Below are 26,994 nucleotides of genomic sequence, written 5' to 3' on the forward strand. Positions count from 1 at the left end.
CATCCAAGATCCCGGGCCTGTCTGGGCCTGTTCCTTGTAAAGAATGCGATCGGGGCTTGTCAGGACCTGCCCACGGGGCGATGAATGGCCTGCTGGCTGGTGCATGGGACCGCAGCCCGTGATGTCCTTGGCGTGTCCCGGGGCAGGTCACCAAGCAGCGCAGCAGGGGAGGCTGCTGGCACAAAGTGTCACAAGACTCATTCCAGGGCTTTCGAGCCATCGGTGACAACAGGGATCAAACCCTGGCTCTGCGGGGAACACCGCACCTCTTTGGTAGTGCAGGAGAGCAGTGGTCAGACGCTGTTTCACACTCAGGGACTGGCAGGTGATACCAGCGCCATGGTCCTCCTCTGAAAGGTACTGGGGATAGCGTTCGATTTCGTGTCATCTTGTGCACCCATCACAGCACCGTTGCCCAGCGCTGCCTGCTGTGGGTCGCTCACCCGAGCGGAGTGGAGTGGACCAGAGCAGTGTCCTGGGAGCAATTCTCATCCCTACTCTGTGCGTCGGTGGGGTGCTAAGGTGTTTTGCTACAGATCCAGAGACCTGAGTTTGAGCCTGGCTAGACTCATGCCAAGGCCATGCCCCCACCCACCCAGGTGAACGAGCACCTGGGCTGAAGAGTCAAAGACAGGTGGCCACGATGCTCCCCTGCCTCTGCCAGGGGCTACAGAAACTGGTGTGGTTTAACCATGCTAGTCCAGGGGAAACTTTGACCTTTAGCTCCTATGGATCCCCGGGGGATTTCAGCCACCAGCACTAAACGAATGTAAAATCAGGAGAGAGGAGCCCTTCCCTGCTGTGAATGGTGCAGGATAACTAGGGGTCTTCACGTTCCAGCCCCAAACTGTGGGGTTGGTGGGACCTGGTCCCTGGCACCCCCCTGCCAGCCTGCCCGGAGGATGGGGGGTGTCTGCAGGGCTCCCAGCCTGTTCCCAGCTTCTCATCTGCTTTCACGGCTGCATTTTGGGCTCAGGCCTGGGCTGGTGTCCATGGCAATCGGGGAAGGAATGGAAGGAATTGCTGGTTGCTAAGACAGCAGTCGCTAGGGGAGACGGTAAACTTTGTTCGTTCATTCATGGGCCGAGCCTAGGAGAAAGAAAGCCTTTTACAAAGTACTTCATCATCGCCGGCGTGGGGCGACCAGCAGATATCGTCCCGGTTGGGGCGGGATTGCCTCTCGGTCCCAGCTCCCCCAGGCTGGGACGATAAACACAAGGGGGAGTTTAAAACCAGTGAAATGTACGGGGTTAAATCCTGCTAAATCCCATGGGGACCCGGCCAGACCTAGAGGGGTGAAGCCGAAGTCCTGGGGGCTCTGGTTGACTTGTCTTGGGGGCCTTGTCTGCTGTTTCTGAGGAAGGAGTGAGGGACCTGATCTGGTTGTGAGTGGTATACCGCCCCCCCCCCAAATAAATGCATCCACGGGGGTTGCAAAAATCTAGACCTCTTGGTTCAAAAAGGATACTTTTTATTAGACCAACTAGGAAATTGCAAAAAAAATCTCTTTTTCATCCACGGGGGTTGGACACCACATGGGATTCATCCGATCTGCCTTCTGGTCCCAGCTCCGCTCTGTGCCTTTGTGTGAATCTCGTCTCCTTTTCCTTGCCTCAGTTTCCCCAGGTGCAAAACAAGTGCAATGATTTTGCCTCTCCTTTTGTAAGGTGCTTTGAGATGAAGGCAAGAAGTCCTGTGTGCAGCCGGGAGGGCTTTCATTTTACTGTGCAGTCAAGAAGAAATGCAGGAAAGAAAACCAGCAACTTCTCTTTAGTTGGGAGTCAGCATCTCACCCAACCCGTGTGCCTCTGCCTCCTGCGTTAGCTTGCCTGGGAATCCCTTCTGATTCCTGCCCTTTCCTCCCTCTCATTCCTGCCCTGTTAAATAATGGCTCTGTTGGATGCTCAGTAGCATGTACAGGTTTGTCCCTGGCTTATTAGAGGACTGGCTGTCAGATGACAGCGGGGGACTGGGGAAAAGGGAGATGGAGGATAAACTAGAATACGAATGGATTAGATTACCCTGTTGGGGGTTTTTGACAGGCCTGGCAGTTGTGGGCCCATATTACTGATGGGGAAACGGAGGCACTGAGAAGGGAAGCGACTTGCCAAGGGTCCCAGAGTAGTCGGTGAGAGAGCTGGGAATAGCCCCTAGTCGGTGGTCTGCTCCCTGAAGCTGCAACTGTGGATTTACCCACTTGCATTTCCTAAGGGTGGAAGCAGCAGAGTTATTTGGTGTTTAATGCAGTCTGGGGCCATGGTAGACTGGCAGAGGGTGCAGGAGAGGAAGGGCTGGGCAAGTATGAGTGGAAAAAAAGGAGACAAAAGCGGAGCTGAAGGGCGGCTGCAGAAGCTCGAAGGGTGCTGGGGATGTCACGGATGCTTCTAGGGACAGAAAAGGCTTTTGTTCCCGGTGGCTCACAACTGCAGGGGCACCCAGCAGTGGAGCCAGCTTTTAAAAGGGTCACAAGACCCCAGAAACACCGGGGACACTGCTCTAACTCCATAGCCAGGTATCTCCCAGTGCCCTGCAGGCGCAAGCACCTGATGAGGTCGGGACATGTTGGTACAGCCAGCCAGCATCTGAGGGAGTGAAAATCCCACAGCCCCGGGTCTCTGGCCAGGGCCCTGAGAAGTTCAGCTGCAAGTATTGACATTTCCAGCGCCCGCTGCAGAAGCAGCGTACCCATCTGGGCATGGGGGTTTGTGTGCATCCCTCAAAAATGGGCCCCCAAGTCAAGCTGTGCTTGGTGCCGTGAGTCTGAGAGGCACTGCCCCTTCCAGGGGAGGACCCCTCCGGCTGAGGATGGGGCCTGCGGTCAGCCGGTCTGTCTGCACCCAGCGCAGGGCCATGCAGCAAGTGGTTTCTCTTCCCAGCAGCATCACCTGGGCATGAGCAGGCCATCCTGAGCACCCCCACGCCTGCGCTGATCACAAGACCTGGCCTGGGCCTACGTAGACAGGCTGGCGCGGGGGCACGCCGTGGATGACGGGCTCCGTGCTGCCAATTACAATATGAATGCGTCTCCGGGAGGCCGGAGAACAATGCCCAGACTCTGCTGCTCGCTCGGCAGCCGGCTTTTCTAGCCCGGGTCTCAAAGGCGCCGTCCCCCACGCTCCTTCTGCCGGGGCTTTGTGCATCGCTGGGGACCGGGGGGGAGGCTGAGCGAGGGCTGAGCTGCCGGCGGGATGGAGGCAGGGGAGCCGGCTCCCTCCGAGCCCTCCCAGCCCCCCGGAGAACCGCCCGGGCTCTATGTGCGGAGGCGAGTGGAGCGGGCAAGTAGCTGCAGCCTGGGCTCGGCCCTGGTGCTGTGGTGGGGGCTTGATGGAGCGCATGTGTATAGGGGCAGGGGTGCCGTCTGCATGCTCGGTGCGGGCAGGAAGGGTGCTGGGCCAGTTCGTGTCATCCTGCCGGTGACAGGCCAGTCACAGGGGCTGGTCCAGTCGCGCAGGGAGGACTCGTCTCCTGCTTGGGGTCAGGACACGGGGACAGGAGCCAGCTTTGCACCAGCATTTGGGACTCCCACCTGCTCCGTTTCCCTGACCCCTTTGCGCCGACTTGCTTCCTTCCAGACCAGGTCACGGGGGACAGGGTCTGGCACCTCCCTGCTCGCCCTTGGTGCCTTGCAGGGAAACCTGTGCCCTTCTCCTGGGGACAACCGGCCTGTGCTGCCTGGGAGAGAACTAGCCCTTTCCCTCTGCGGGAGGGAGAGGTGGAAGCAGGACTCGGACCTCCTTGGCATTGGGTGCTCCCTGCGGCGGGCTCGAGGAGCAGGGGCGCCTGGATGATGCAAAGCTGGTTGCTACCAGGGCATAGCTCCACATCTGGCTTGAAACCTGCTGCCAGCCCCACACATCTGGTCTGGGGACTTCTCATGGTGCTGAGGGAGTTGACAAAGCCTCGTGGCTTGGCAGGCTGGGGAGGGCAGTGTCAGAGGGGCATTGGCAGAGCCGCGTGGGGCAGCAGCAGGGCTGGGATATATCCCCAGGGGAGCTGGGGGCTGCAGGTAGGATCGAGGGGACCTGGCAGCGCTGCAGGGGCAGAAGGGGTGCGGGCGAGGATGGCAGGGTGTTGGCAGAGCGCTGGGGCAGGCGTCGGCTGCAATGGCATTGCTGCGGCCCTTTGCACCCCTCAGTCGCAGTGGGGAGCGTCGGGAGAGCTGCCGGCTTGCAGCCGCGGGGCTGGACTCTGCTGGTGTTGGGGGGCACTGGGCTGTCTGCGCTCACGCTGTCTATTTTCTGTCTCCCCGCCTGCCTCCACCACAGCTTGAGGAGAGCTTGCGCCTGCGGGGACTGGACCCAGTGACCAATGCCGATGTGGGTATCCTGACCTGGAGGGGTGGTGATGGGTTGGGGCACGAATCCCATGTAGCAGAGGGGTCCTGTGCGATCTCGGGTCCGCACCTCGGGTGCAGGAGACGCTGGTTCAAATCCTGGCTCTGCCTGACTTGGCCCAGTAGTCTGAACTGCCTCTTCCAGGTGACCCCTCTGACCAGCCAGGCTGGGGACCATCTCTATTTTACTGCTGCTGGAGCTCTTTTGCTTTATCAAATAAATATTCACTGGGCTGCTGGGTCTGACTGCGTTGCCCAGTGGTCAGAGCATCACCTGGGCAGTCGGGGACCCAGCCTGGGGTTCTCTGCTCTGCATCAGGTGGGGCTGGGACATGAACTTGGGGCCCTGACAGTCCCGCTGTCTCTTTTGAGACGAATGTGTGGGCACCCCCCAAGGGCCCCGATCTGCACTCGGAGTGCGGAAAGCCTTTGAAATCTCACAGCGGTCTCAGGGTGGGGAAAAGCATTTGCTCCCCAGCTCTAATCCTGTCCCCATTGCTTTGTATTAGGAGGAATTCCCACTGGAGGTTGGATGTCGGAGAGGTGGGAATTCCTCCCTGGGGGGCTGTGCATGCTTGCGTCCCCGGGAGAGTGCGGGGGACTAAGACTCTGATACAGCAAAGAAATGAAGTCTCCTTCCAACCATGCAACAAAGGCTATGGCCAGGGGGAATAGAAACCATGCTGGTTTGCAGCAGAGTAGGGGCACAGCTGATCCATGGTAACTGGTTTGTGTGTCTGCGCCTATTCCAGAGTAAGCAGCGGCCAAGGCAGGGCAGTTCAAGCCAAATTGAAGCAGCTGCTACATCACCAGGGTTTAGCTCCCGTGTCCGGTGGGACAGAGGGCACGCACACAACGCCTGCAGTGGATCAGCTTGGCTCTTCCCTCTAAACTGGTGTAATGGCTTCAGCTGTCCACAGCCCCAGATCTTGATTAAAATGTTGGGAAGGTCTCTTTAACGTTTGCTAACAGCATGAAGTCTGTAGAATTTAAGTTGCCCTTAAATTTGCCATTCCCGTGTTACCCGGGGTCTCCAAGGCAGCCTGTGGATGGGTGTGCAATAGGAGGAACTGGTGTGACTGGTGTATTCTCATCCCCTAACTGGGCAGCCTTCTCCCCGGAGCCTACAGACAGGTGGACTCTTGCTTGCTTCAGCCTGGATCCTTTCTCTGGCTTTGAGTGTAAATGCGGGCAATGCTAGACGACGCGTCTGCTCACTGGCATTGTACAACCAAGACGCTGGGCCCATCACACCGGAAGGGACTTCTCTGCTGCTGCAAGCCGCTGTCATACAGTCCAGTCCATAAGCATGTGATGCTCCATTCATACCAGTTCCTCGGTCTTGGTGGGAGTCTCCGTGCTGCTCCCTAGTGCCTGGAAGGGGTCTCCCGACAGTGCACCCCCAGGCTGGGACCCCAAATGTCACAAACCATTCACAGGCACTGTCTGAAGGAGGTGGCATTTCGCAAGCTGTGCAGGTAGCTCTGGTAGCCCACCTTGCAAGCTGTGCGTCTCGTCCCTTTGTGCAAGCAAAACACTGGTTGCCGAAGCCCCTGGTGCTTCCAATTTGCATGTGGATAGCAGCCCCACACGGTTACTTCCGCTCGCGGGGGGCAGCTCGCAGCGGATCATGCCTCGGGGCTCATCCCGCGTGGGCCCAGATTCCTTGCATGGCGTGCCGTTGCCGTGTCGTGTGCATGGGTGGGTTTGCAGTGTGGTGTCGGACGCCAGGGGAGCATGCACCCGGCTAGCTGTGCCCCTCGGGCTCCTTGTGTGGGTCTGTGTGGGGTGGAAGGGGGTGATGCCACACACTGATCTCGCGCTGTCTTTTGCTGCGAAAGCTGGAGCAAGCCCTCAGTTGGAGCTGTCAGGGGTTGGGCACCCATCGTTGGCAGGAGATGGAGCTGAGAAGGAGGAACCAAATGGTAAGCAGCTCAGGCTGGCCTGGGGTGGCCTGTCCCAGCTGTGCTGGGCACGCTCCCAGAACATGCTGCGTGCCCGGGGCTGGTGGATTAGCTGACCCGGGGCTGGTGGATGGAAGCTGAGGCCAAGCGAGGCAGTGCAGTGCAGTGGAAAGGTGGGTGCCATTCCTAGCTCTGCCACTGACTTGCATTGTCACCTTGAGCAGGTCACTTCCCCTCTCCCTGCCTCCTTTTTTCCTCCCATCTTATCTATTTAGACCATAAACTATACAGGCTGGGGATAGTCTGCTACTAACGGTGCATTCAGTGCTTAGCTTGACAGGCCCCCAACTTCTGCAGGGGTCTCTCTTTCAGGAGCATCTACAGATAATAAGTTGTCACTGGTATCTCAGACCTTTGCCTGCTGTGCAGCTGGCTGGGCACCGCTTGCACTGCATGGGGGAGGCTGGAGTTAGTGGGGAATGGTCCATCAGAGGGGCGATTGCAGCTGCAGCACGGCGGTGTTGGAGCAGGTGCGGTGAGCGCATGGCTAGTGGGGCTCCGGCTCCAAAGCGGGACAACTGCAGCCTGGGGGGCTCAGCTCTGAGACTTGTCTGCTGCAGAGACACCGTTTGCAGCCCCCAGCCTGCGAGGAGCCCAGGCTCATGCTGGGGGGGTGCCTCGACACTGACTGCACTTTCAGCTGCTGAAACGGGGCTCCGGCGCAACACATTTATAGCCGTTTCAGCAGCACACAGGCAACACAAATCCCTTCCCTGGGTAACCGTGCCCCATCCTATGGGGAATTACACCTGAAGGAATCAAGGTAAAATTCCACTGGTTTGAGATGCACCATGTGGCAGTATGTCTGGTTTCCCCCGGAGTAGCTGCTAGCTTGAGCAAAGCAGCCCCTTCGGAGCAAGGCCCTCTAGTCATGCCTGCTGCGTGCGGCTAGCTCGTCCGTCTGCTCCGGATTGATTTATGTGGGTGAGCAAAGCTGATGTGCATGGGTCTGTGCATATGGGTTGCGCACCCAGGTCCTAAAGGAGATTCAGAAACGGAGTCAGCCGCAGAGCAAAAGGGTCTGTCTCCAAATGCAGCTTGTTTTTGCTGACATGCATCAGCGAGACCCTCTGTGTTCCCCCTGTGCGCGGAGCTGGGTTCCCGCCTGAGCTGCACGATGTTTAGCTCGATGAGCGGTTCATCCAGGAAGGGCTGTGCCTTCGCTCTGTGTTTGTGCAGCACCAGGCGCCACGGGGCTGTAGTTTGTGTCTGAAGCATCTGGGCGCTACCACCAAGCACATAGTGATCATGCTGCCCTGGCCTGGCAGTGCATTGATATGTGGACCACGGCACTCGAGCCACCCCTGGCTCTTCAGCTTGGCCCCTGGGGGGGTGGTGATGCAGGGGGTTCATCCTTCTCCAAGGGATTGGGGAAGGGGTGGAGCGGACACCTGCAGCCACCCTCTCCCCATCTCTCGGGGCGCAGCTGGAGCAGGCCCTGCGGCTGGAGACCGGGGAGCGGGAGCGAGAGTCGCTGGAGAACAAGAGCCTGGCGCAGCAGAACGTGGAGCTGCGGCGCCGTCTGGACGAGGAGCAGGCTGCCTACAAACGCAAGCTCCAGGCCTACCAGGAGGGCCAGCAGCGGCAGGCCCAGCTGGTCCAGAAGCTGCAAGCAAAGGTGAGTCGCCTGCACCGGATCCGGGTGCAAGACCCCATGCTCTGAGGGTCCCCGTGTGTGCATGATCTCTTGGCATGTGGGGAAAGGGAAGTTCCCCTGCACCAGAGGGAAGGCATAAAGCTGGGACTGGGTGCTCTGAAAGCTGGGGTTGCAGGGGAGGGTGCATCTGGGTGGGGTGAGGAGCGCGGAGCTGCAGGGAAAATAAAGACCTTTCTGAGCTGCCTTTGGACTCTGGGGGTTTTAATGCAGCTTGTGCCTCTGCGGGACAGCTCAGGGGGCGTCTGGGCTCCGATCTGAGCGGCTGGGAGAAGAGGATGGCAGGCTGAGCCTTGGTGTCTCGGGCGCTTTGCAATGTGGGGTGCTGTGGCAGCGGCTGCATGTTGACAGCACCCACGAGTGCAGCTGCCTCTGGGGTGGAGGAGAACCGGCCCCTGCTCTGGGACCGGCACAGACTTCCTGCTGTGGGGTAGAGGTGCTAATCCCCCAGCCTGTCCCTACCCTGGGGTCCTCCCCCGGGGAGCAGAGACCCATGTGGGATGTGTGGGTCTGTTGTGGGGGTTCAGCCGAAGGTGGTCGAGACGTCAGGCGGCAGCGGAAGCTGGCTGGGGGGCGGCGAAGGGGTGTGGAAGGGAGAGCAGGTACCGTGCTGCGGAGGGGGAAGCTGAGAGGGGCTTGGGGATGGAGCATGCACTGGGGCTGAGCTGCATCCCTCCCCGCAGGTGCTGCAGTACAAGAAGAAGTGCGGGGAGGTGGAGCAGCAGCTGCTGGAGAAGTCCACGGAGCTGGAGCAGCAAAGACTCACGGCAAGTGCCTGGTCTGACTCTATAGTCATTTGGGGTCTGGAAGGGTCTCCCCCAAGTCAGGTTGGCAGGGGCAGTGGGTTCACCATCCCATGTGGCATGTGTGCGCGGATCCAGGCTCAGCCGGGCACCTCTTCCCTGATCTCACTGGCCCACGGCACTTCTCTCCCCGCGCCCAGAGCCAGCTGGACATGACGGACTCACGCCTGTGCCTGGAGGAGGAGCACAGCAACGACCTGGAGAATGCGCTCATCCGCCTGGAAGAGGAGCAGCAAAGGTGCGGGGGGCTGGGGAAGGACTCGTGGGGCCCGTCCTCAGGGCTGAACTCCTGGGGCCCGAGGTGGAGAGGCTGCAGCAGGCTGGACTCACCGGAGCTGGACTTCGGGGCCTCCGCTGTGCCATCCGAGGGGTGCAATCCTGTCACAAGCTAAGCAGAGTTGGCTTGGGTCCGTATGGGTGGAAGACCTCCTAGGAGTGCCCAGGGGCTGCAGTCAGCACTGGCGAGTGGCTCAGTGGCTGACAGTCTCCGGGAATCGGTGCAGGCCCACTGACCCACCCATGCTGAGCCGCGCTTCCCATCTTCAGCTGTTGTGCATGGCTTCCAGGCTGCACCCCAGAAACAGCTGCATGGCTGGGGTGGGTGGAAGGATGCCTCTGAGCCTCCTGGGGCCAAAGGCTGGGAGCCTTGGTTGGTGTGTGCAGAGGGTTGTGAAGTGCAAGGTGCGCTTATTCCCTTCCCACTTCTTGGCTGTCTCCTGTCCTCCTGGGCCCAGGGCTCTGTGCTGAGGCTCTCTCCTTGGGTGCCCATCTCTAGGAGTGCCAGCTTGGCTCAGGTCAATGCCATGCTGCGGGAGCAGCTGGACCAGGCCAACACGGCCAACCAGGCCCTCAGCGAGGACATCCGGAAGCTGACGGCCGACTGGACCAAAGCCCGTGACGAGCTGGAGCAGCGGGAGGTGGAGTGGCGCCGAGAGGAGGAGGTCAGTGCTGGCGAGGGCGTTCTGCCTTGGCACCGAGCACGTGGGCGCTGAGCTGGTCCCAGTAACCCAGAGCCACCCACCATAGCATGTGCTGGGAGCTGGACTTGGGATCTCTCCCACGCTGCAGTCACCGGCGTGGTGGCAGTGACACACAGAGGCTTCCCCTGGACCCAGGGCTCGCTGTGCTTCCTTGTCTCTGGGCCAGTTATTGCTGTCCAAAGGGCACGTCTCACGCTGCATGCCATGCTGCCGTCTGCACGGAGCTGGGTAGAGCCAGCTGCAGTGGGTGGGATGGATGGGGAGCAGGGCTTCTGCTGGGATTATAAGTGAGGACCTCGCGGTTATGAAGAGCGCAGCCTGGGCTGGAGCTCTGCAGGGCACCCTGGATAATCTCCTGCTTGTGGGCAGTTGTGAGTTCGCTGGATCCATCCTGCAGACAGGGTGCAGGGCTCGTGGCTTGTTCCCCTGCTCCCTGTCTGAGCTCTCCAGGTGGAAAGGGGTCTTTGCACCATCAGAGATGCATGCACAGGGGTCACTCCTTCCCCTCCTCTTCCCCTCGCAGTCGTTCAACACCTACTTCAGCAACGAGCACAGCCGGCTGCTGACCCTCTGGAGAAAGGTCGTGGGCTTCCGGCGGCACTTCAGCGAGATGAAGACCATGACTGAGAGGTCCGAGCAGCTGCTGGGGCGGGAGATCTGCTTGGTGCTGGGGCCTGCTGGGCTGTTTTTCTTCCCATCCATTGCAAAAGACTGTGCTACCCAGAACCGTGTTGCCTACAGCGTCTCTTAAAGGGTGTCTATGGGAATAGCTTGAGGGTGAGGAACAGAAAAGGGGGAGCAGAGCTCCTGTGGGGACCCAGGCTGGGCAGCTCAGCCTGATTAATGCCGTCCATGGGCTCTGCCCGGGGGTACAGTGACCCCCTCCCCAAACCTCCTTGCCCTAGTGAGAGCGGTATGGGAGACCCAGGCACGGGGGTCTGGTGGGCGAGAGGCCTCACCACCTCTCCGTGACCGGGCAGGGACCTGTCGGAGCTGAGCAGCCAGGTGTCCAAGGCCAGCCGCACCATCCACGCCTCCTGCCTCAACCTGAGCAGCAACCTGCGCTTGTCGGAGAGCAGCGCCGGCGCGGCCCTGGAGAAGCAGGCCCTGCTGCTGGCCCAGATAGAGGAGCAGCTCAAGGACAAGGTGCGCGACATGATCCAGCTGCAGGTCAAGTGCGACATGGAGAAGGCAGAGCTCAGCGCCAGGTACGGACCCCCCGATCGTGGGCTAGGTCCCAGAACTAGGAGGGGGCACTATGGTGGGCGGGGATCAGGGGTCCTGCTCTTCCAGCCAGCTTGGCTAAGCAGGTGGGGGCTGATGAGCTATATATGGCAGAGGGCAGCCCTGGAGCCCCCAAATCTCAGCTGTCCTGGAGGATTAGGCCCACTTAACCCTTGCCAGGCCAATGCCAGCAAAGCAGGGGCTCCCTGCAAAGCCTTTCCTTTGGGTTCCCCCAAGGCACGGTACAGTTTCTCACCAGATACCCTCCCGGCGAGCTCAGTGCCATGTGCCAGAGCTCAAGAAGGGGCCCGTGGACTGGCTTCGTGGTGCTGTGGGTGCAGGGGATCACAGGGCAGCTGTCAAACCACGAGCACAGGGACCTGTCTGCAGGTCTATGGGCCAGGCCATGCTGAGCCCAGCCTGTCCCCAGCAGCGTGGTGGCACAGGTGGCTTGTAGCTGGCTTGGACTGGCCCCGACCCATTGATGTCCTGCCTCTGTGATGCCCTGTCCCCATCTCTTTTCCTCCCTCCCCTGGGCTGTCTGCAGAGTCACAGAGCTGTCAGCAATGGTGGAGAGCTTGAAAACCCAAAATGCAGAGAAGGAGAAGGCGGCGGAGGCCCTGACTCAGAAGCTGGAGACCCTGGTGAGAGACGTCGGTGCGGGTCGCGGGCAGCGAGAGCACCTGCGCCAGGCAGCACCTGGACGGCTGCCTGCCCCCGGGGCTGGAGACGACCCGTGTGCCCCCTGCACGGCAGCCTCGTGACTCACCGTCTGCTGACACCGTGTCTCTGTCTGTAGGAGGCTGCTCGGGCGCAGGAGCAGGCGGTGCTGGAGGCCGAGGAGATCGAGGCCTTGCGAACAGAGTCGGAGCTGCTGCAGCAGACGCTGCGGGACCTGGCGCAGGTGCGGGGCAGGGGTGACTGGTGGGAGCACGTGTCTCTCCGCTGGGTAGTTTTATCACCCAACGAGCAATGGGTGCACAGTATTCGGAAGAAGCACGGACCCAGGAGACTGCAGTTATAGTCCTGATTCTGTCGCAGACTTGCTGCCAGCCCTCACCTTGCTTTGCTGCTTTATGCCTCAGTTTCCCCTCTGTAAGCCACGGATAAGACCTTTGCAAAGCACTTTGATGTATATGCGAGCATCTCTGTGGATGTAGATATGCTTCACATTGTATTCCCAACGTACAGAAATCCCCCAGTGGGTTTGGAAATGTTAACTAACCATGTGAGGAGTTGGATTATAAGTGACTGGGGGGCAGGGATCAGCTTCTTGTCCTGTGCGTGTCCGGTGCCAGGCAGAGAGCCTGCGATAGGAGCACTGGAGTCCAGAGAAATGAATCGTAGCAAGCTGATGCTCAGTGCAAATTAAGTAGTGGGTTAAAAGAGCAGAGCTGGGAGGCGAGTTTCTGTGGAGCTCAAGCAACACCCAGAAGCTCCTTTCACCCTGTGGCGTGTGTGTTTGGAGATGCACAGCGAAGGGGCCCTGCGAGGTCGGTCCCTGGTGCTATACGCAGTCAGTTGTAGTATTGTTATAACTCTTGTTAGTATTTGGTATAATCAATGGATAAATAATGGATCGCTGACCCGCAGCCCCTCAAGTCTGCAGCACTTTGCAGGGTGGGTGAATCTGAGTGTTGCAGTCACTGGCCTGGCAGCCAGCCGTCTTACCCTGTGGGTTCCCACATCACAGAGGATGGGTGTGTGGAGACCAGCGTGGCAGGGCCGTGCCTTGACTTGGCTTGGGTCTCGCCACCACAGGCTGTCCTCTCGGACACGGACAGCGCCATCCAGCTCACCGGCACTGAGCGCACGCCAGACGCCTCGGACAGCGAGGCCACGGGGCTCAGCCTGCGGGGCCTGTCGTCCAGTCTGCGCACCCCGTCCCCGCTCCGGCGCTCCTCCCCACGCCGGAGCCTCTCCGACTCCACCTTGGCGGCCGTGCACTCCGCGCTGCAAAAGAGGCAGCTCCAGGTGCAGGTGAGGAGCCTCCAGGGCTGTAAGACTTTATCTCAGACATGTTCTAGGTGCCCCCAGCCGTCTCTGCCTTGGTGGCAGGGCAGGGCTGCTGCCCGGGGGGTATTGGCTCCTGGGGCGGCATTTCTATGGGGCCCGTTGGAGTCCACGAGGGGAGTGTGGGTCTGTGGGGTTCCTCTGCTGGGAGAGGGGTCTGTGGGGGTGGATGGTGCGATGGGACTTGGGCCTCTGCCATACCTTACATATATTACACAATTCACTGCTCAGCCGTGCAATACATTTAGCCTGGCCACACATGCAAAGCAATTATCATGCAATTCACTGGTTAATTGCTCAACAGATTTAGACTGGCCATGCACACAAAGTAATTATCAAGCCAAGATGGCCATCCAGCTCTTAAAAAGAGCTAACCAGCTGCAAAGTTAGTGCTTGGGAATGTATATCAACTTTATAGCGGCTTTCTATCCAGCTTCAACTTGACCGTGTGGCAGTCCCATGGGTTTTTCTGCAGGAGTGCTAGCGTCGATGGGGGGCTGGGACCCCCACGCAGCTTCCGTGTAGGGTGGGGCTCTTCTAGGACAGGGGGCAAGATGGAGATGCCATGGGAGATGGTGGCTTGCTGGGGAGCCTGGCTGGCTGTCCCAGTGCCCTATGACTCGTCGGTCTCTGCCAGGACATTCGGAGCAAGTACGAAGCCAGCCAAGACCTGGTGAGCTCCCTGCGGAGACAGCTGGGTGAGAGCGACGGCGAGCGGCGCTCGCTGGAGCAGAAGATCTTGCAGCTGAAGGACGAGGTGGACTGCTCTTCCAGAGCCAGGGAGGACGCCCAGCAGGATGTCGGCCGCTTCCGTGCCTCAGTTGACCTCCTGGGCAGGTATGTCAATGCATGTCTGCACCCTCCCAGCTTAGGTGCCGGGAGGGCACTTTGCCTGGCAGCTGAGGGCTGGATCCTGGTCTAAGGGGGTGGTTTCTTTGGCCCACCAGTGAGGAAGAAGTTAATTTTCTTCCTTTGAGAAATGCTCAGCAATTTGTCCTGTCTGTGCATCCGCGTCAGTGAGAAGAGTGCCCTGGAGAGGAGCCTGCAGGCCCTCCAGCAGCACGTCGAGTCCCTGCGGCAGGAGAACGAGAAGCTGCAGCTGGCCAACGCCGACCTGCAGCGCCAGCGCGACAACCTGGAGGACGAGAAGGACGACGTGGCTAAGGACAAGGACCGGGCGCAGAAGGAGGTGGAGAGAGGGTGGGTATCCAGGTTGTAGCTATATTGGTCTAGAGGAAAAAGCAATCACGACTTGTGGTAGGGGTGGTATCTTTTATTAGACCAACTAGTTTTTTGCAAAAAAAAATTCTTGGGGTTTTTTTCCCAATTAAAGAATTTTTTTCAATTTTAATTTAGATGAAAGAATTTTGTTTTGCAAAAAATCTAGTTGGTCTAATAAAAGATATCACCTCTACCACGAGTCCTGAGAGGGTGGGTGCATTTGAAGTCTAGGAAGTTCTGATTCAGGGGCTGTTCCCCTCTCCCATTTCTAGTTTCTCTGAGAGACTTTTATACTTTCCTTCCAGAAAAGCAGCCCTTTCTTTTGGGCGGTTTTCTGCTCTTTTCCTGCTGGGTCCTGGACTGAATTGAACCAGCCCTGTTTGGAGAGGGAGGGATAAATCATTGTGGGATTAGTCTGGGGTGGCTGTCCTGCAGGACTCTGAAAGACTGAGAGGGTTAAAGTAGGTATTTTGGCATGAGAGCACCATAAAGTGGCCGATCACTCTTTGTTTTAGCTAGGATTCGTTGCATGTGCTATAACCTTCTAGCTCTACGTGTGTGTGTGTGTGTGTGTGTGTGTGTGTGTGTGTGTGTGTGTGATATTAGATTAGACCAATATTAGCCCATTAGATCCCAGGGCTTGACACTTCCCTGAGATGCTCCTCCTGCATCAGCCCAGATGGCTTGAATACCTGCCCTGGCCCCAGAACAGTTTAGATCCCGTGTGGGGCTTTGTGCAGTTTCCTTTTTTTCCCCCACCCCGCAGTCACAAGCAGCTGGAACAGCTGGAAGTGAAGAAATCCAGCCTGAAGAAGGAGCTCATCCTCGTTAAGGAAACCCTGAACAGGGCCACCTTGGAGAAGGAGGTGTCTGAGAACGAGAAGGTGGGGCTGGAGGAGGCTCTTTCCAAGGTACGGGCTCACCCCCGGAGAGGCTGCGAAGACTTGTGGGGTCCAGATTAAGATGAGTCAGGGTTAATTTGGGGGTGAAGAGAGGCGACTGAGCTGGCTCATAACGTTGCTTCTTGTACTCTGCGGTTGGTAGACAGTAAGCACTTCGGAGGAGAGACTGCAGCTCAGGGTGCTGCATCCAGGATGATATATGCGTTCGGTGTTTGTACAGCCCCTAGCACGGGCCTGGTCCAGGGTTGGGACTCCCACTGCACTACAAATAGTAATACTGCCCTGGGCGTGCGGTGGGACCGTGGGCAGCTTATTGATCTTCTCTCTGATTTGGTTTTGCCATCTGCAAAGCCAGGAGCGATGAAGTGCGGTGAGCCTGATAGATCTCCTAGAGAAGTGGGGCTGGTCACATCTAGTCCAACCCCAGCCAAACCACCCCAGACCAACCCATCATTGAACTTCTTCGTAAAACTGCCATCATCCCTAACACAGCCCTGCTCCTCTTCCTCCGGACCCCATAACACTGACCCCAGGCCCATTGCGTGGAGCTGAAGCGAGTGGTCCCAGCATCATGCCCTTCAACCCCGGCGCTGTTCTCTCTCCCAACCCAGGCGGAGGTGAGCCGGGCCGAGCTGGAGCTCGCCATCAACAAGCTGAAGGCGGAGGAGGCTTCTCTGCGCGACTCGCTATCCAAGATGAGCTCCCTGAATGAGGGCTTGGCCCAAGATAAAACCGAGCTCAACAGGATCCTCATACAGGTAGGTCGCCGTGGGGGTCACAACAGCCCAGGTCCCGAGACCTCCTTGGGGTGGTGAGCTGAGCTGGTAGCCTCAGCCTGGAGGGCAGGGGTATCTCTGTTCTCAGGGAGCCCCTTCCTCTCCTAAGCCCCTTGGGAAAGGATCAGGAGGAGGTGGGTGCAATAAGGAGGTCCTTGCAGGAAGAGCCAGCCAGCAGCTCACAGCAAGGAGGGGGCGAGCGTCTGTGTCTAGGGAGGGAGCCGTGATGCTCTTTCCCACCCGGCAGCTGGAGGAGGAGAAGGTGGCCTTGCTGGAGCAGAAGCAGGGGGTGGAGCAGGAGAAGATCTCGCTCCGCGAGGAGCTGGTGCGGCTGGAGCAGGAGAAGCTGGACCTGGCCACGCAGAAGCAGGGGCTGGGCCGTTCGCTGCAGGCGGCAGAGCAGAGCCGGGACAAGCTGGAGCGAGACCTGCTGGTGCTGCAGCGGGAGAGGGGGCAGCTGCAGGAGCAGCTGGGGCAGGTAAGGGGAGCGGGGGGCAGTTGTCCTAGGATGTCAGGGAGAGCTAAGAGTCGGGATGTGGGGGGCTGCTGATGGTGCCAGGGAGAGCCCAGGAGCAGGGGGCCAGCAAGTGCATGAGATGGATCCTCTAATGGGGGACACAGAGCAACACCTTGCTGTGGGTCGGGACGGGTTGGAGCCTTCCCCGTGCCCCTCGGAGGCTGGCCATGCCTGTTCTTCCCCCCAGCTGTCCCGCCAGAAGACGGCAGCGAGCGAGGAGCTGGCGCAGGCACGGAGGGAGCAGGATAGGCACGGCGAAGCCTTGCTGCGTGCCGCCAAGGAGAAGGAGGGGCTGATGAAGGAGAAGGCCAGCCTGGCAGTGCAGCTGACGGCCTCGGAGCGGGAGAACAGGGGGCTGGCCGAGGAGATCGCTGGGCTCAGGTAGGGCCTTGGGGTCCCCCTTGCCTGGGGACTGTGTCGCCTTGTTGGAACATCAGTGGAGCTGGAGAAGGATGATGGCTTGGCTGGACCAGCCCACATCCCTCCTCTCTTCCCTGGGAGCTTGTCCCCTCTCCTTAGCCTCAGCACAGCCATGCAGAGCCCCCGGCAGCCCCCTTAGTCTGCAGGGAGGGTGGCAGGGACCAGCCAGGGGCAAGGCAGGTATCGCCCCGAAACACAACTGGGGGTGTTCACCGCCTGCAGACTGCACTTGGGACTGCGGCAGCTTGCATCCGTAGGGCTGGGATCCCAGGGAAACTGCCCCAGCTACAAGGCAGAGCCCCAGGCCTGAGGAGCACAGGGGTGCATTGCAGCAGTCGGGTGTCTGGCCATCCGGCGAGGCGGGGAGGGCACTGCGGGCCGGGAAAGCCGGTTACTAGGGAGCAGTGTTTGCAAACGGTTGCAATGGGCGCGGGGAAGCCGGGACTCGCAGAGCTGCTGGGCTGGGAGAGCCGTGGAGGATGTCACGGTGCGGAGGCAGGTCAGTGCGCGTCACCTTGCTCCCGACACTGTGCACACGTGCTCCCCTCCCTCTGGTTGAGATTGAGGAGCTGGCAAGTCCTCATTAATCCCTCACCAGCTGCATGGCCTGCAGCAGGGAGCCCCTGACCCTGCCGGGGACAGAGGGGGTGGGCCAGGCCCACGCGCCGTGAGCTGCCCTGTCATGTTGAGCGGTCAGAGGCTGTAGCAGGGGTGTTTCATCAGCAAAGCAGCTCGCTCCACAGTTTCGGGGGTGCTTGTCCCCTCTCACCTGGGAAGGGATGGGTGGTAAAGGGCTCCTAGGGCAGCCTGATAGGAGGGCGGCTGGGGGACCAGCCGGAGCACTCCCCTCCCTCTCTGCGGGTTGTTTCCCAGGTCGGAGAAGGATGCCTTGGAGACCACGCTGTTCGAGATCCAGCAGCAGCTCTCCCAGCTGGCCACGCGCAAGGAGCAGCTGGAGGCAGACAACCAGGCCCTGTTCCTGGCCAAGGAGACGCTGCAGGGTAACCCGGGCACGGCCGCCTCTCCCCGCTTCCCTCCTTTCCCTTCTCCGAGGTGCCGCTGGTGGTTGAATCACGAGGCAGCGGGTGGGAGACAGGTGACAGGGGGACTTCTGCCTCTGCCACTGCATTGCTGAGTGACCTTGGGCCTGATTTCACATGGGTGCTGAGTACCTGCTGCTCCCAAAGACCTAACTGCATCCTTCTCAGTGCCCTTGGGAGGTCCAGGCAAGGAGCCCCACTCTGTGGGTGAAGTGCCCCATAGAAGTGCAACATATAGGACAGCACTGGGGGGACCGTGGTTCCCTAGTGCCTGGGGAAGCTCCGAAGGTACCTGAGCTGGGAAGGGCCTCGATCAGGACTGGGTTGCTTTGTCTGTAGTGGAGATGGCCGGCACCCGGAAGCAGCTGGAGGCAGACGTGACCCGGCTGGAGCGGGACAAGGAGCTCTTGGCTCAGAAGCTGTCTCAGACGGAGCAGGAGGCCCAGGTCACGCTGAGGAACAAGCAGGCGGCTCACGAGGAGGACATGGATCGTCTCCAGAGGGAGAAGGTGCAGGGCTGGGGGCTTTGGTCTGCCTCTGAGTGCAATTCTATCAGCACCAGGCTCCCACCATGCCGGGAAAACCATGTTGCCCACATGCTTGTGGATCTGGAGCTCCCTGGAAGCAGTGGGAATGTCTCAGGGGAGCTTTCACGTCTCCCGCTGGGTACCAATCTGTGACAGCCGATGGCTGTCGCTTATTGACTCAGGCGTGGAAAGGCAGCCAGTGCTGAGAGCCAGAGCACAGGGCTGCAAACCCCAAGCCCTGCTGTGCTCTGGGCGCTCGCTTGGTGGCTCAGTGGAGCTGTTAGTGCAATGACACTTCTCTAGTCTCTACGAGGAGAGACTAGAGAAACTGGACCTTTTCAGCCTCCGCAAGAGAAGGTTGAGAGGCGACCTTGTGGCTGCCTATAAGTTCATCACGGGGGCACAGAAGGGAATTGGTGAGGTTTTATTCACCAAGGCGCCCCCGGGGGTTACAAGAAATAATGGCCACAAGCTAGTAGAGAGCAGATTTAGACTGGACATTAGGAAGAAGTTCTTCACAGTTCGAGTGGCCAAGGTCTGGAACGGGCTCCCAAGGGAGGTGGTGCTCTCCCCTACCCTGGGGGTCTTCAAGAGGAGGTTAGACGAGTATCTAGCTGGGGTCATCTAGACCCAGCACTCTTTCCTGCTTATGCAGGGGGTCGGACTCGATGATCTATTGAGGTCCCTTCCGACCCTAACATCTATGAATCTATGAGTGCTGGCTGGGCTGATGGGAAGCCAGGGCGATGGCCAAGGGCTGGGATAGCAGGGGGTGCTGCAGGCTAGGAGCAAGGGGCATTGGCAGAGCTATCTGGGGATAGAGCAGGGGGATGAGGCTTCCTCAGGATCAGAAACAGGTGCAAGAAACCACCCACTCATGTCCCCATCCAGGCCCTGGGCATGAACCCTGGGGGTGCAGAGCCTATTGAGACCAGGCCGGCATGGGGCCCGCATGGTGGAGAGCAGCGCTCCAGGGCAGGCTCTGCAAGGGGTGAGGTCTGTTGGGGGGACCCTGACTTGCACCCGCTGCCTGGTCCCTGCAGGAGACGCAGCGCCTGGAGCTGGAGGCGGAGAAGGAGGAGGCGCTGCACCGCCTGGTCCAGGAGCGGGACGAGCTGCTGGCCCGCTACGAGGCAGAGAAGGAGGAGCTGAGCGAGGAGATCGCGGCGCTGCAGCAGGAGCGGGATGAGAGCCTTCTGCTGGCGGAGAACGAGAAGCAGCAGGTGGGGGACGCCTGGCAGGGAGCGGGTCCCCCTGCACGAGAGATGCTCAGTGCCCCCCAATTCCACCCCAGAGTGGGACCCAGCCCTGAGGGGCAGATCCTGGAGGGTACCCGGTTATGGGATGAAGGAGGGAGGGTTGTCACTACCTCTGCCCAGCCGCCCGTTGCCTGGTCCTGGCCTCCTCAGCCACACCAGCTCCAACGCACGGGGCCCAGGTAGAAGAGACAGCCCTGACACTGCTTTCCCCTCCCTCCTAGGCCCTGTCTCTTAAGGAGTCGGAGAAGACCATCCTGTCGGAGAAGCTGACCGGCGTTCAGCAGAGCCTCGCCGGCGTCACCCTGGAGATGGAGCGGCAGAAGCGAGATGCCATGAGCCGGCAGGAGCAGGACAGGGTGGGTGGTGTGGGCCGGAGGATCCTGTGTAGGCACCAGGGATGGGTGGGCATGGGCAGAGATGATAGACTCTCCCCTGCCTCCTGCCGGCACCAGTGGCTGGGAGAGAAGGTGCGAGGTGATGGCACAGGTTTCATGGCCCAGCCTTGACCCTTCAGTGAGTCTGTCCCAGAAACCAAGTCACCTCCCATTTGAATTGCAACCCCCACACCCCTGCCAGTGGCACCGGGTATCTGCTGTTATCCTGGCCCCCCGCTTTGACATGCTGCAGCTCCCTCCCATTACAAAGCCTGGCTGTTGTGCTGGCTGGTGCGGTGCATTGACAATAGCTCGCGTATGCAGTGGCTCAAGGTCCATTGGGGCCGATGCTCTTGTGACCCATCTTGCTTTATCTGGAGCGTTTGCAAAGAGCTGCTTTGTGGGCGCTGAGGACGTCCCCGTTCCTGTGCCTGATGCCAACCTGGCGTGTGAAAAAGCAGTGGTCCTTAGCATGGTTGCTGGGAACTCATCCAGCCTGCTAAGGACCGGTTCCCTCCTGGCCCTCAGAGCACCATCAACGGCCTGACCTCGGAGCTGAAGAACCTGCGGGCACGGTTCGAGGAAGCCATCGCGGCCCACGAGCGGGAGGTAAAGGGCTTGCACGAACAGGCCAAGGACCTGAGCAGGCAGCGAGAGAGCAGCGTCCGGGAGGTGAGCACGGGCCCGGGGGAGGCTGGGGGGCCGTGCCTGGGTGCAGGAGAGGCGTGATGGAGTTGCCTAGGGTGCAACTAGAACTGAACGGGGGGGATCCTGTAAGGTAGAGGTGCCCACCTGCATGACACTACAAATCCAAGCATGCCGTGAGGCCAGACCCCCCCACCTTACCTCAAGTCTGCTGCTGAGTGTGGCTCGGCCACATGGTGCCCCATGCCTGCTGTTGGGCTGTGCCCGAGGAGGCTGTCACAGGGGGGTCCGGTGCACTGGAGACCCCCACCCAGAAGCCATGATCTGTGCTGTCAGGTGGAGGAGCTGAAGACGCAGCTGCGCATGGTGGAGGATGCTCGGGACGGCATCCGCCGGGACCTGATCGAGGCTCACCGCAAGGTGCGGGAGAGTCTGGAGGGCCACGAGCTGCAGCGGAAGGAGATCCAGGACCTGCGGCGCAGCCTGAGCGACGAGGCCAAGGAGAAGGAGGCAATGCAGCACTCCAACCAGGAGCTGCGGGCCGCTGTGAAGCGAGCGGAGAGCGACCGCATCAGGTGGGTGAGGACGGCGCCGGCGAGAGGGACAGCTCGGTGCCGTCCCCTGGGGTCTCACGGGCTCCTGCATCTCGACCCCTAGCTTGAAGCGGGCCAACGAGGAGAAGGAGCAGAAGATGTCCATCCTGGAAGAAGCTCGGGCCGCGGTGGGCAAGGAGGCCGCCGACCTGAGGAGCAGCCTGCAGGAGGTGGAGCGGTCGCGGCTGGAGGCCCGCAGGGAGCTGCAGGAGCTGCGCAGACAGGTGCGCAGACTACTGACCTGGGCAATGGCTGTGGTGCCCTTCTGGGTTGCTGGGACCAAGCATGGGGGGCATCTGCAGCTCAGAAGGGGCTTTGGGGTGTCTTAGAAGCCACCTTTGCAGCCACGGCGGTAGCTGGCATTGTCCATGTTTGCTTGCTCTGCTCTTGGTCGGTCCCTGCCTGCTGCATCTTTCTGCAGAGGTGCTAACAAGTGCCCCCACACTTCTGCCAGATCAAGATGCTGGACAGCGAGAACACCAAGAAGAGCAAGGAGGTGGCTGAGCTGCAGGCCCGGGTGGCCGTGGATGAGCAGAGGGAGGAGGAGACCCGGCGGGAGTCCTTCGGCCTCAAGCAGAAGATCGTGGAGAGCGAAGCCAGCAGGGAGTCTGCCAAGAAAGAGGTGAGTGTCCTCTGCGCCCTTCCCCTGCTCTGTCACCAGCCACGGTGATGCTGTACAATAGCCCAGATGCAGCCCTGAAGGGCAAAGACTAAAGAGGGTCACGGATGCCGAACCCCACTTGGCCTCTTGTTGGGGGCGAGACAGGCCTGGGGCACCATGCCCAGGGATCCCTCCCCACTGGAGCTCCTGGCTGAGCCGGGGCAGGTGTAGAGATCAGGTCAAGTCATCTGGCAGGTCGAGCTCTATCACGGTGCAGACCACGTCTCGCTGGAGGGAGGGCACGGCTGGGACGGCACGTGGCTTTCACGGAGGAGACTGCAAGGTGGGGGCAGCCAGCCCGGGTCCATCTAGACTCAACCCAGCCTCTCCCCGGTCTCCCCAGCTCCACAACCTGCAGCGCAAGCTGTCGGAGGTGGAGGGCGATTTCCGCCTGCGGGAGAAGGACCTGCTGGGCAGCCTGGAGGAGGCCCGCGGCAATGAGAAGAAGCTGCTGGACAACGCCCGCAACCTGGAGATCAAGCTGGACAACGCGCAGGCCGAGGCTTCGGAGCTGAGCCTGCGCCTGAGCGCCGCCGAGGGCCGCGTCCACGGCTTGGAGGCCGAGCTGGTGCGCGTGGAGGGGCTGAAACGGGACGTGGAGTTCAAGCTGGGCAGCCTGCACTCGGCCCTGCGGCGCACCATGGGCGTCAGCCGTGGGGGCCGAGCCCCCAGCCCCGCCATCCGGGGCCGCAGCAGCTCCCCAAAGAGACTCTTCTCTCCCCCCAGAGGTAACTGCCCCGGGTCTGCCCTCCCCGGGTGCAAACGGCATTGGCAGGTGGAGCCCAGACTCTTGGCTGCTTAGCCCTGTGTGGTCAGCCAAGTCCTGTCCCTCACCTGTCCCCATTGCTCTTTCCAGCCGGGATGTGGCAAGCTGGTCTCGCAGGGTCGAGAGGTGGGGTCAGTCCCTGGGGGTCACACGTAGCAAGGAGGGACCCCAGGAGAAGGAGCCCTTAGAGCCAACGTTTGGCGAAGCGCTAAGGCACACCGAGTGCTGTTTTCAGCCCCGGCCCCTCACCTCTCAGCAGGGCCTTTGGTGTCCGTCCCTCCAGGCGATGCTGCTTCCAGCCCCACGGATGGACACGCCAGCCCCATGCCGCAGGCGGGCAGCCCTGGCTCCCGCCCCCTCTCCCCGGAGCGCCCCTTCTCCCCCAGCCGCAGCGAGCAGCTGGTGGCGGATATCGACCCCGACGTGGTGCGGGCGGCCCTCCGGGACTTCCTGCAGGAGCTGCGGGAGACACAGCGAGAGCGGGTACCGGCACGGGGGACTGAGGGTGGGGAGAAGGGCTGGGGGTGCCCGGGGTGGGCAGTTCTGCTTGAGCCACAGTGCTTTGTCCACCCCCTGCAAGCGGCTGTGTGGCTTTTGCTGGCTGATGGTGCCGTTCTCTGATCCAGGACGACCTGCGGGCCCGCCTGAGCAGCCTGACCCGGCAGCTGGCGGAGATGGAGTCGGACCGGGACAGCGCCAGCGCGCGAGTGCAGCATCTGCAGAAGCTGGTGGCTGAGAGTGAGGAAGGTGAGGACGCGGCTGGGCTAGGTGTGTTGTAGGCACGGGTGCATGGCTGTATGTGGTGGTCCCACCTGTGTGCAGCCACCCTGACCCATTTCAAAGGACTTCTCAGCACACCTTGCTCCCAGCCTTGCCCTTGTTCAGTGCGATTATCCCCATTTTAAAGACAAAGCCACTGAGGTGCAGAGAGATGAATTGATTCGGCCCAGTGCTAGGGAGAAATCCCAGTGCCCCTAACCACACTGCCTCCTCCTAGGGACATGGGCCTCCTTTAGAGTCTCACCCCAGCATGTCTATACCACATCCCTGGGTACCTGGGGATGGAGTCTCCCAATCATACCTCACTTACCCCCTCTGGCTACCGGCGCTCCCCCATAGTCACAGAGACCCTCCTCTGCCATGCTTGAGATTTGGCATGGAGGGATGCCCCCAAGCAGCATTTCTGGGTGCAACACATGTGAGTGGCAGTGCCCTTGCTCGAGCCTGTCCCACTCCAGACACACCAGGGATGCAGAGTCGAACAGAGGGTCCTGCACCCCAGTTGCCTGCTTTATCCAATAGTGCAGCCTGGCCCTATAGTCCCTGGGAGATGTAACTCTGCATGCCCCCTGCTCGCAGCTGGCGTGAGATGCCCAGCGTGCCCCTCGCTCTCCCTTTGCTGCCCCAGGGAGACGTGGCATGGACGGCAAGCTGAGCAGCGCCCAGACTGCCCTGATGCTGCAGGAAGAGACCCTCCGGCGCAACGACCGGGAGCGCAAGGCCTTGCTGGACAAGGTGGCAACACTGGAGCGAAGCCTCCAGTCGGCAGACAGCGAGCGCCGGACCACGCAGGTGCTGGGGGCATCGCGGGCCAGGGAGGGGAGAGCAACTAGAAGGGAAATCAGGGCAAAGCGGGCAGAGAGCTCAGTTGGAAGGGGCCTGGGGCTCCCTATTGGGACATCATCGCTGTTTTGGGCATTGGGGAGCTAAGGGGTGCTAGGATCTGCCTTGGGTATGAATGGCAGAGTCCTGGTTGCTTCTGCCACCTGCATGCGATGCTCTTTCGGTCGCCGTGAGCGCTGGCTGAGTGCAGGGATCGGAAATGTTGCCCACATGCCCCATTCCTAGGGTCATTCAGAAATGATGGAGGCTCTTGTGTGAGGACCAATCCTGCACCCTCCCAGCAGGCTGGAGAGGAAAGGGCCTGGATTTGTCCAGCTGGGTCTCCCCCTTGGAACTGGCTTCATGTTGCAGGCTGATACCTGCAAGATGTGCTTCCCGTACCCCCAGGATCCTGGCCCCATTGTGCCGGGCACTGCATGAACACAGTACCATACAGGACCCTCTGCGGAGTGAGGCCTACAGAGGCAAAGGGACTTGCCCAGGGTGGTGCAGCAGGTCAGTGGCAGAGCTGGGGGTCTCTGTGCCCTCCACCACAGGCCAAGCTGCTCCCCAGCTCTGTGGGGCACTGTGCCCATTGCAGGAGATGCTGAGCTGAGAGGAGGACACCGGCTAAGCAGAGACGGGTGGGCACCAGCGGGCGAGACTCCCCCAGCGAGATCCTGCCCCCAGGCTGGTCATGGGAAAAAGCCCAGGGAGCTGCCTCCTCGGTCCGCCGCAGGCTTGCCCCCCTCTGCACCTGGCAAAGCCGGCTCCTGGCAGGGAGCGGGCCTCTGCCTGGTGGAACTCTTTACTCACGGTCCCCGGGGGTGCTCCGTGTCTGGGCCGTGCGCGTGTTATGTCTGCCGGGCTTGGAGCCCGGCCAGCCCTTTGCATTCAGGAACAAAGCTGGGAGGCTGCCAGTCTGGCAGGGCCGGGGGCCATCAGCTCCAGCACAGGCCAGGGAACGCGCGCTGCTGAGCATGCAGCTCTGGGGTGCGCGGGGAGGACCAGGAGGCTGCTGTGCATGGGCTTCTGCTTCTCCCTGGGGAAGGGGCTGGGGCCCGGGAAGGTGCCTTGGCATGTTCCCCTTTTGCACAGCATGGGGCAGGTGTGAGGGCGCCTCGTTGTGCCTCGGGGAGAGGAGATCCTGCCCAGGCTGGGAGCGCTGGTGCCAAGGGGGGCCGAGCTGCTCCATGCAGAGCTAGCCCTCCGTGGGTGCTGAGATTGTCCTTTTTCCTGGGTTTCTTTTGCACATTCTCCTCACTGCAGCGGGCCTGTGTCTGAGTCTTACAGGGCCAGCCTCAAGCCTGGACCGCACGTGGACGAGGTGCTGGTCAGGCATCTGAAAGCCATGCATAGAAAACAGGACTGATTGCAATCCCCCTCCTCTCTGGTGGGGATGTGAGGCCTTGGGAAACTACAGTTCCCAGCACGTCGGGCATCTTGCAGACCTGTGGTCTTTGCAGGCTGCCTCTCTGCCACGCCACGAAGGTGGCCACACTGTGAAAGTGAACCTCTCTCAGCCCTTCGACTCCCCGGGACACTGTGTCTCGTGGGGCTCTGGCTCGGTGCTGAGGCCTCGCCGCTCGTTTCCAATTCCCACAGCACCCAGAGGCGACCCTCTCTGCCCCCTCGGCTCCAGGCTGCACCAGGGTCTCTCTCCTGCCTCCAGCCATAGCAGAGGGGTGACCCTGCCCTGTTTCATTTAGCTTCATAATGCTGTTGGCCACCCGGGCTCTAGCCAAGCACTGAGCGACTGCCAAGGCAAGCCAGCCCTGCTGGTACCTGCAGCATCCTGTGTGGCACCGGATCTGCGTTCAAGTCCTTACTGCCTTGCAGCCAGCCTCCTTTGTGCCTGAGACGGATGCATGGGAAGCAGGGAGGGACACAGCCCTTGATGGTGGGACAGGATCCAGCAGGGCTTGTTCCACGGGTGACCGAGCTTGGAGGATGCATCCCACCTCCAGTGCCGGCTTTGTCAGCCCTGGTGATTCCCCGTCTCCGTTTCCACGCTGCAAAGGAGGGACCAGGGGCTGCCGTCTTGCTTCGGCAGCATTTGGGGCTGAGGTTCATTGTCAGAGGGGGTGGGAGGCTGCAGGCCAGGAGGAAGAAGCATTGGCTCAGCTGGGTGGGGGGTCTCAGAGCAGGGTAGAAATGCAGGGGAGTCGCGGACTGGAACGGGGGCACAGGGCAGGAGCACCGGGGGCGTCGTAGCTGTGCGCTGGGGTACTGCCGTCATCTCCCGCGAGCCTCATCCAAGGCCAGTCTGGGAGCAAGAGCTGCCCAGGGAAAGAGGAGGATGGTGATTCTCACCTCCACTCTCCCCCAGGAGAAGATCACCAAGATGAAGGCCAACGAGGCCAAGCTGGAGGCCGACAAGCGGCGCCTAAAGGAGATCCTGGATGCAGCCGAGAGCCGCTGCACCAAGGTGGAGCTGCTGCGGCGCTCGCTGGATGGGGAGCTGCAGAGGATGAAGCTGGTGCTGAGCGACCGCGAGATGGAGATCCAGGTGCTGCAGGATCGCGGCGACATGCTGCAGAGACAGGTAGTGCCGCCAGCGCCCGGCTGGCCCTTTCCCAGGGGCAGCCTCGGCCCTGCTGAGCTAGCAGGGCTTGGTGTGGAAGGGGGCTGGGGAGTGCCAGGGCAGGTTGCAATGTGCCTGTGGCCCCTAGCACGGCCGGACCATGGTGGGCCTTCTCCGTGGCAGCTGAACTGACCCC

The 26,994-nt window shown here is 60.7% G+C and overlaps 1 protein-coding gene across 5 annotated transcripts in view; it reads left to right on the forward strand.

Annotated features, from left to right (window-relative positions):
* Positions 1-26,994, forward strand: part of CROCC (ciliary rootlet coiled-coil, rootletin) — a 46,729-nt gene that overhangs the window by 10,452 nt on the left and 9,283 nt on the right. For 2 of the 5 annotated variants that reach the window (XM_019499993.2, XM_019499996.2), the window contains exons 4-31: positions 7,724-7,915; positions 8,635-8,718; positions 8,895-8,992; positions 9,530-9,695; positions 10,258-10,364; positions 10,715-10,942; positions 11,506-11,602; positions 11,758-11,862; positions 12,720-12,938; positions 13,609-13,808; positions 13,989-14,171; positions 14,959-15,103; positions 15,706-15,852; positions 16,118-16,348; positions 16,575-16,768; positions 17,681-17,808; positions 18,187-18,356; positions 19,418-19,597; positions 19,855-19,989; positions 20,536-20,679; positions 20,989-21,227; positions 21,310-21,469; positions 21,700-21,867; positions 22,250-22,634; positions 22,929-23,155; positions 23,299-23,419; positions 24,081-24,244; positions 26,604-26,819. In XM_019499993.2, coding sequence (XP_019355538.2) covers positions 7,724-7,915; positions 8,635-8,718; positions 8,895-8,992; positions 9,530-9,695; positions 10,258-10,364; positions 10,715-10,942; positions 11,506-11,602; positions 11,758-11,862; positions 12,720-12,938; positions 13,609-13,808; positions 13,989-14,171; positions 14,959-15,103; positions 15,706-15,852; positions 16,118-16,348; positions 16,575-16,768; positions 17,681-17,808; positions 18,187-18,356; positions 19,418-19,597; positions 19,855-19,989; positions 20,536-20,679; positions 20,989-21,227; positions 21,310-21,469; positions 21,700-21,867; positions 22,250-22,634; positions 22,929-23,155; positions 23,299-23,419; positions 24,081-24,244; positions 26,604-26,819 — 4,833 coding nt within the window. Of the gene's footprint in view, positions 1-4,093; positions 6,259-7,723; positions 7,916-8,634; positions 8,719-8,894; positions 8,993-9,529; positions 9,696-10,257; positions 10,365-10,714; positions 10,943-11,505; positions 11,603-11,757; positions 11,863-12,719; positions 12,939-13,608; positions 13,809-13,988; positions 14,172-14,958; positions 15,104-15,705; positions 15,853-16,117; positions 16,349-16,574; positions 16,769-17,680; positions 17,809-18,186; positions 18,357-19,417; positions 19,598-19,854; positions 19,990-20,535; positions 20,680-20,988; positions 21,228-21,309; positions 21,470-21,699; positions 21,868-22,249; positions 22,635-22,928; positions 23,156-23,298; positions 23,420-24,080; positions 24,245-26,603; positions 26,820-26,994 lie in introns of those variants that run through there. The other 3 variants (XM_059716922.1, XM_019499994.2, XM_019499995.2) reach the window with 3 other exon arrangements.

Source organism: Alligator mississippiensis, chromosome 13 (genome assembly GCF_030867095.1).
Source record: "Alligator mississippiensis isolate rAllMis1 chromosome 13, rAllMis1, whole genome shotgun sequence".
In the NCBI taxonomy this organism is placed as follows: Eukaryota; Metazoa; Chordata; order Crocodylia; family Alligatoridae; genus Alligator; species Alligator mississippiensis.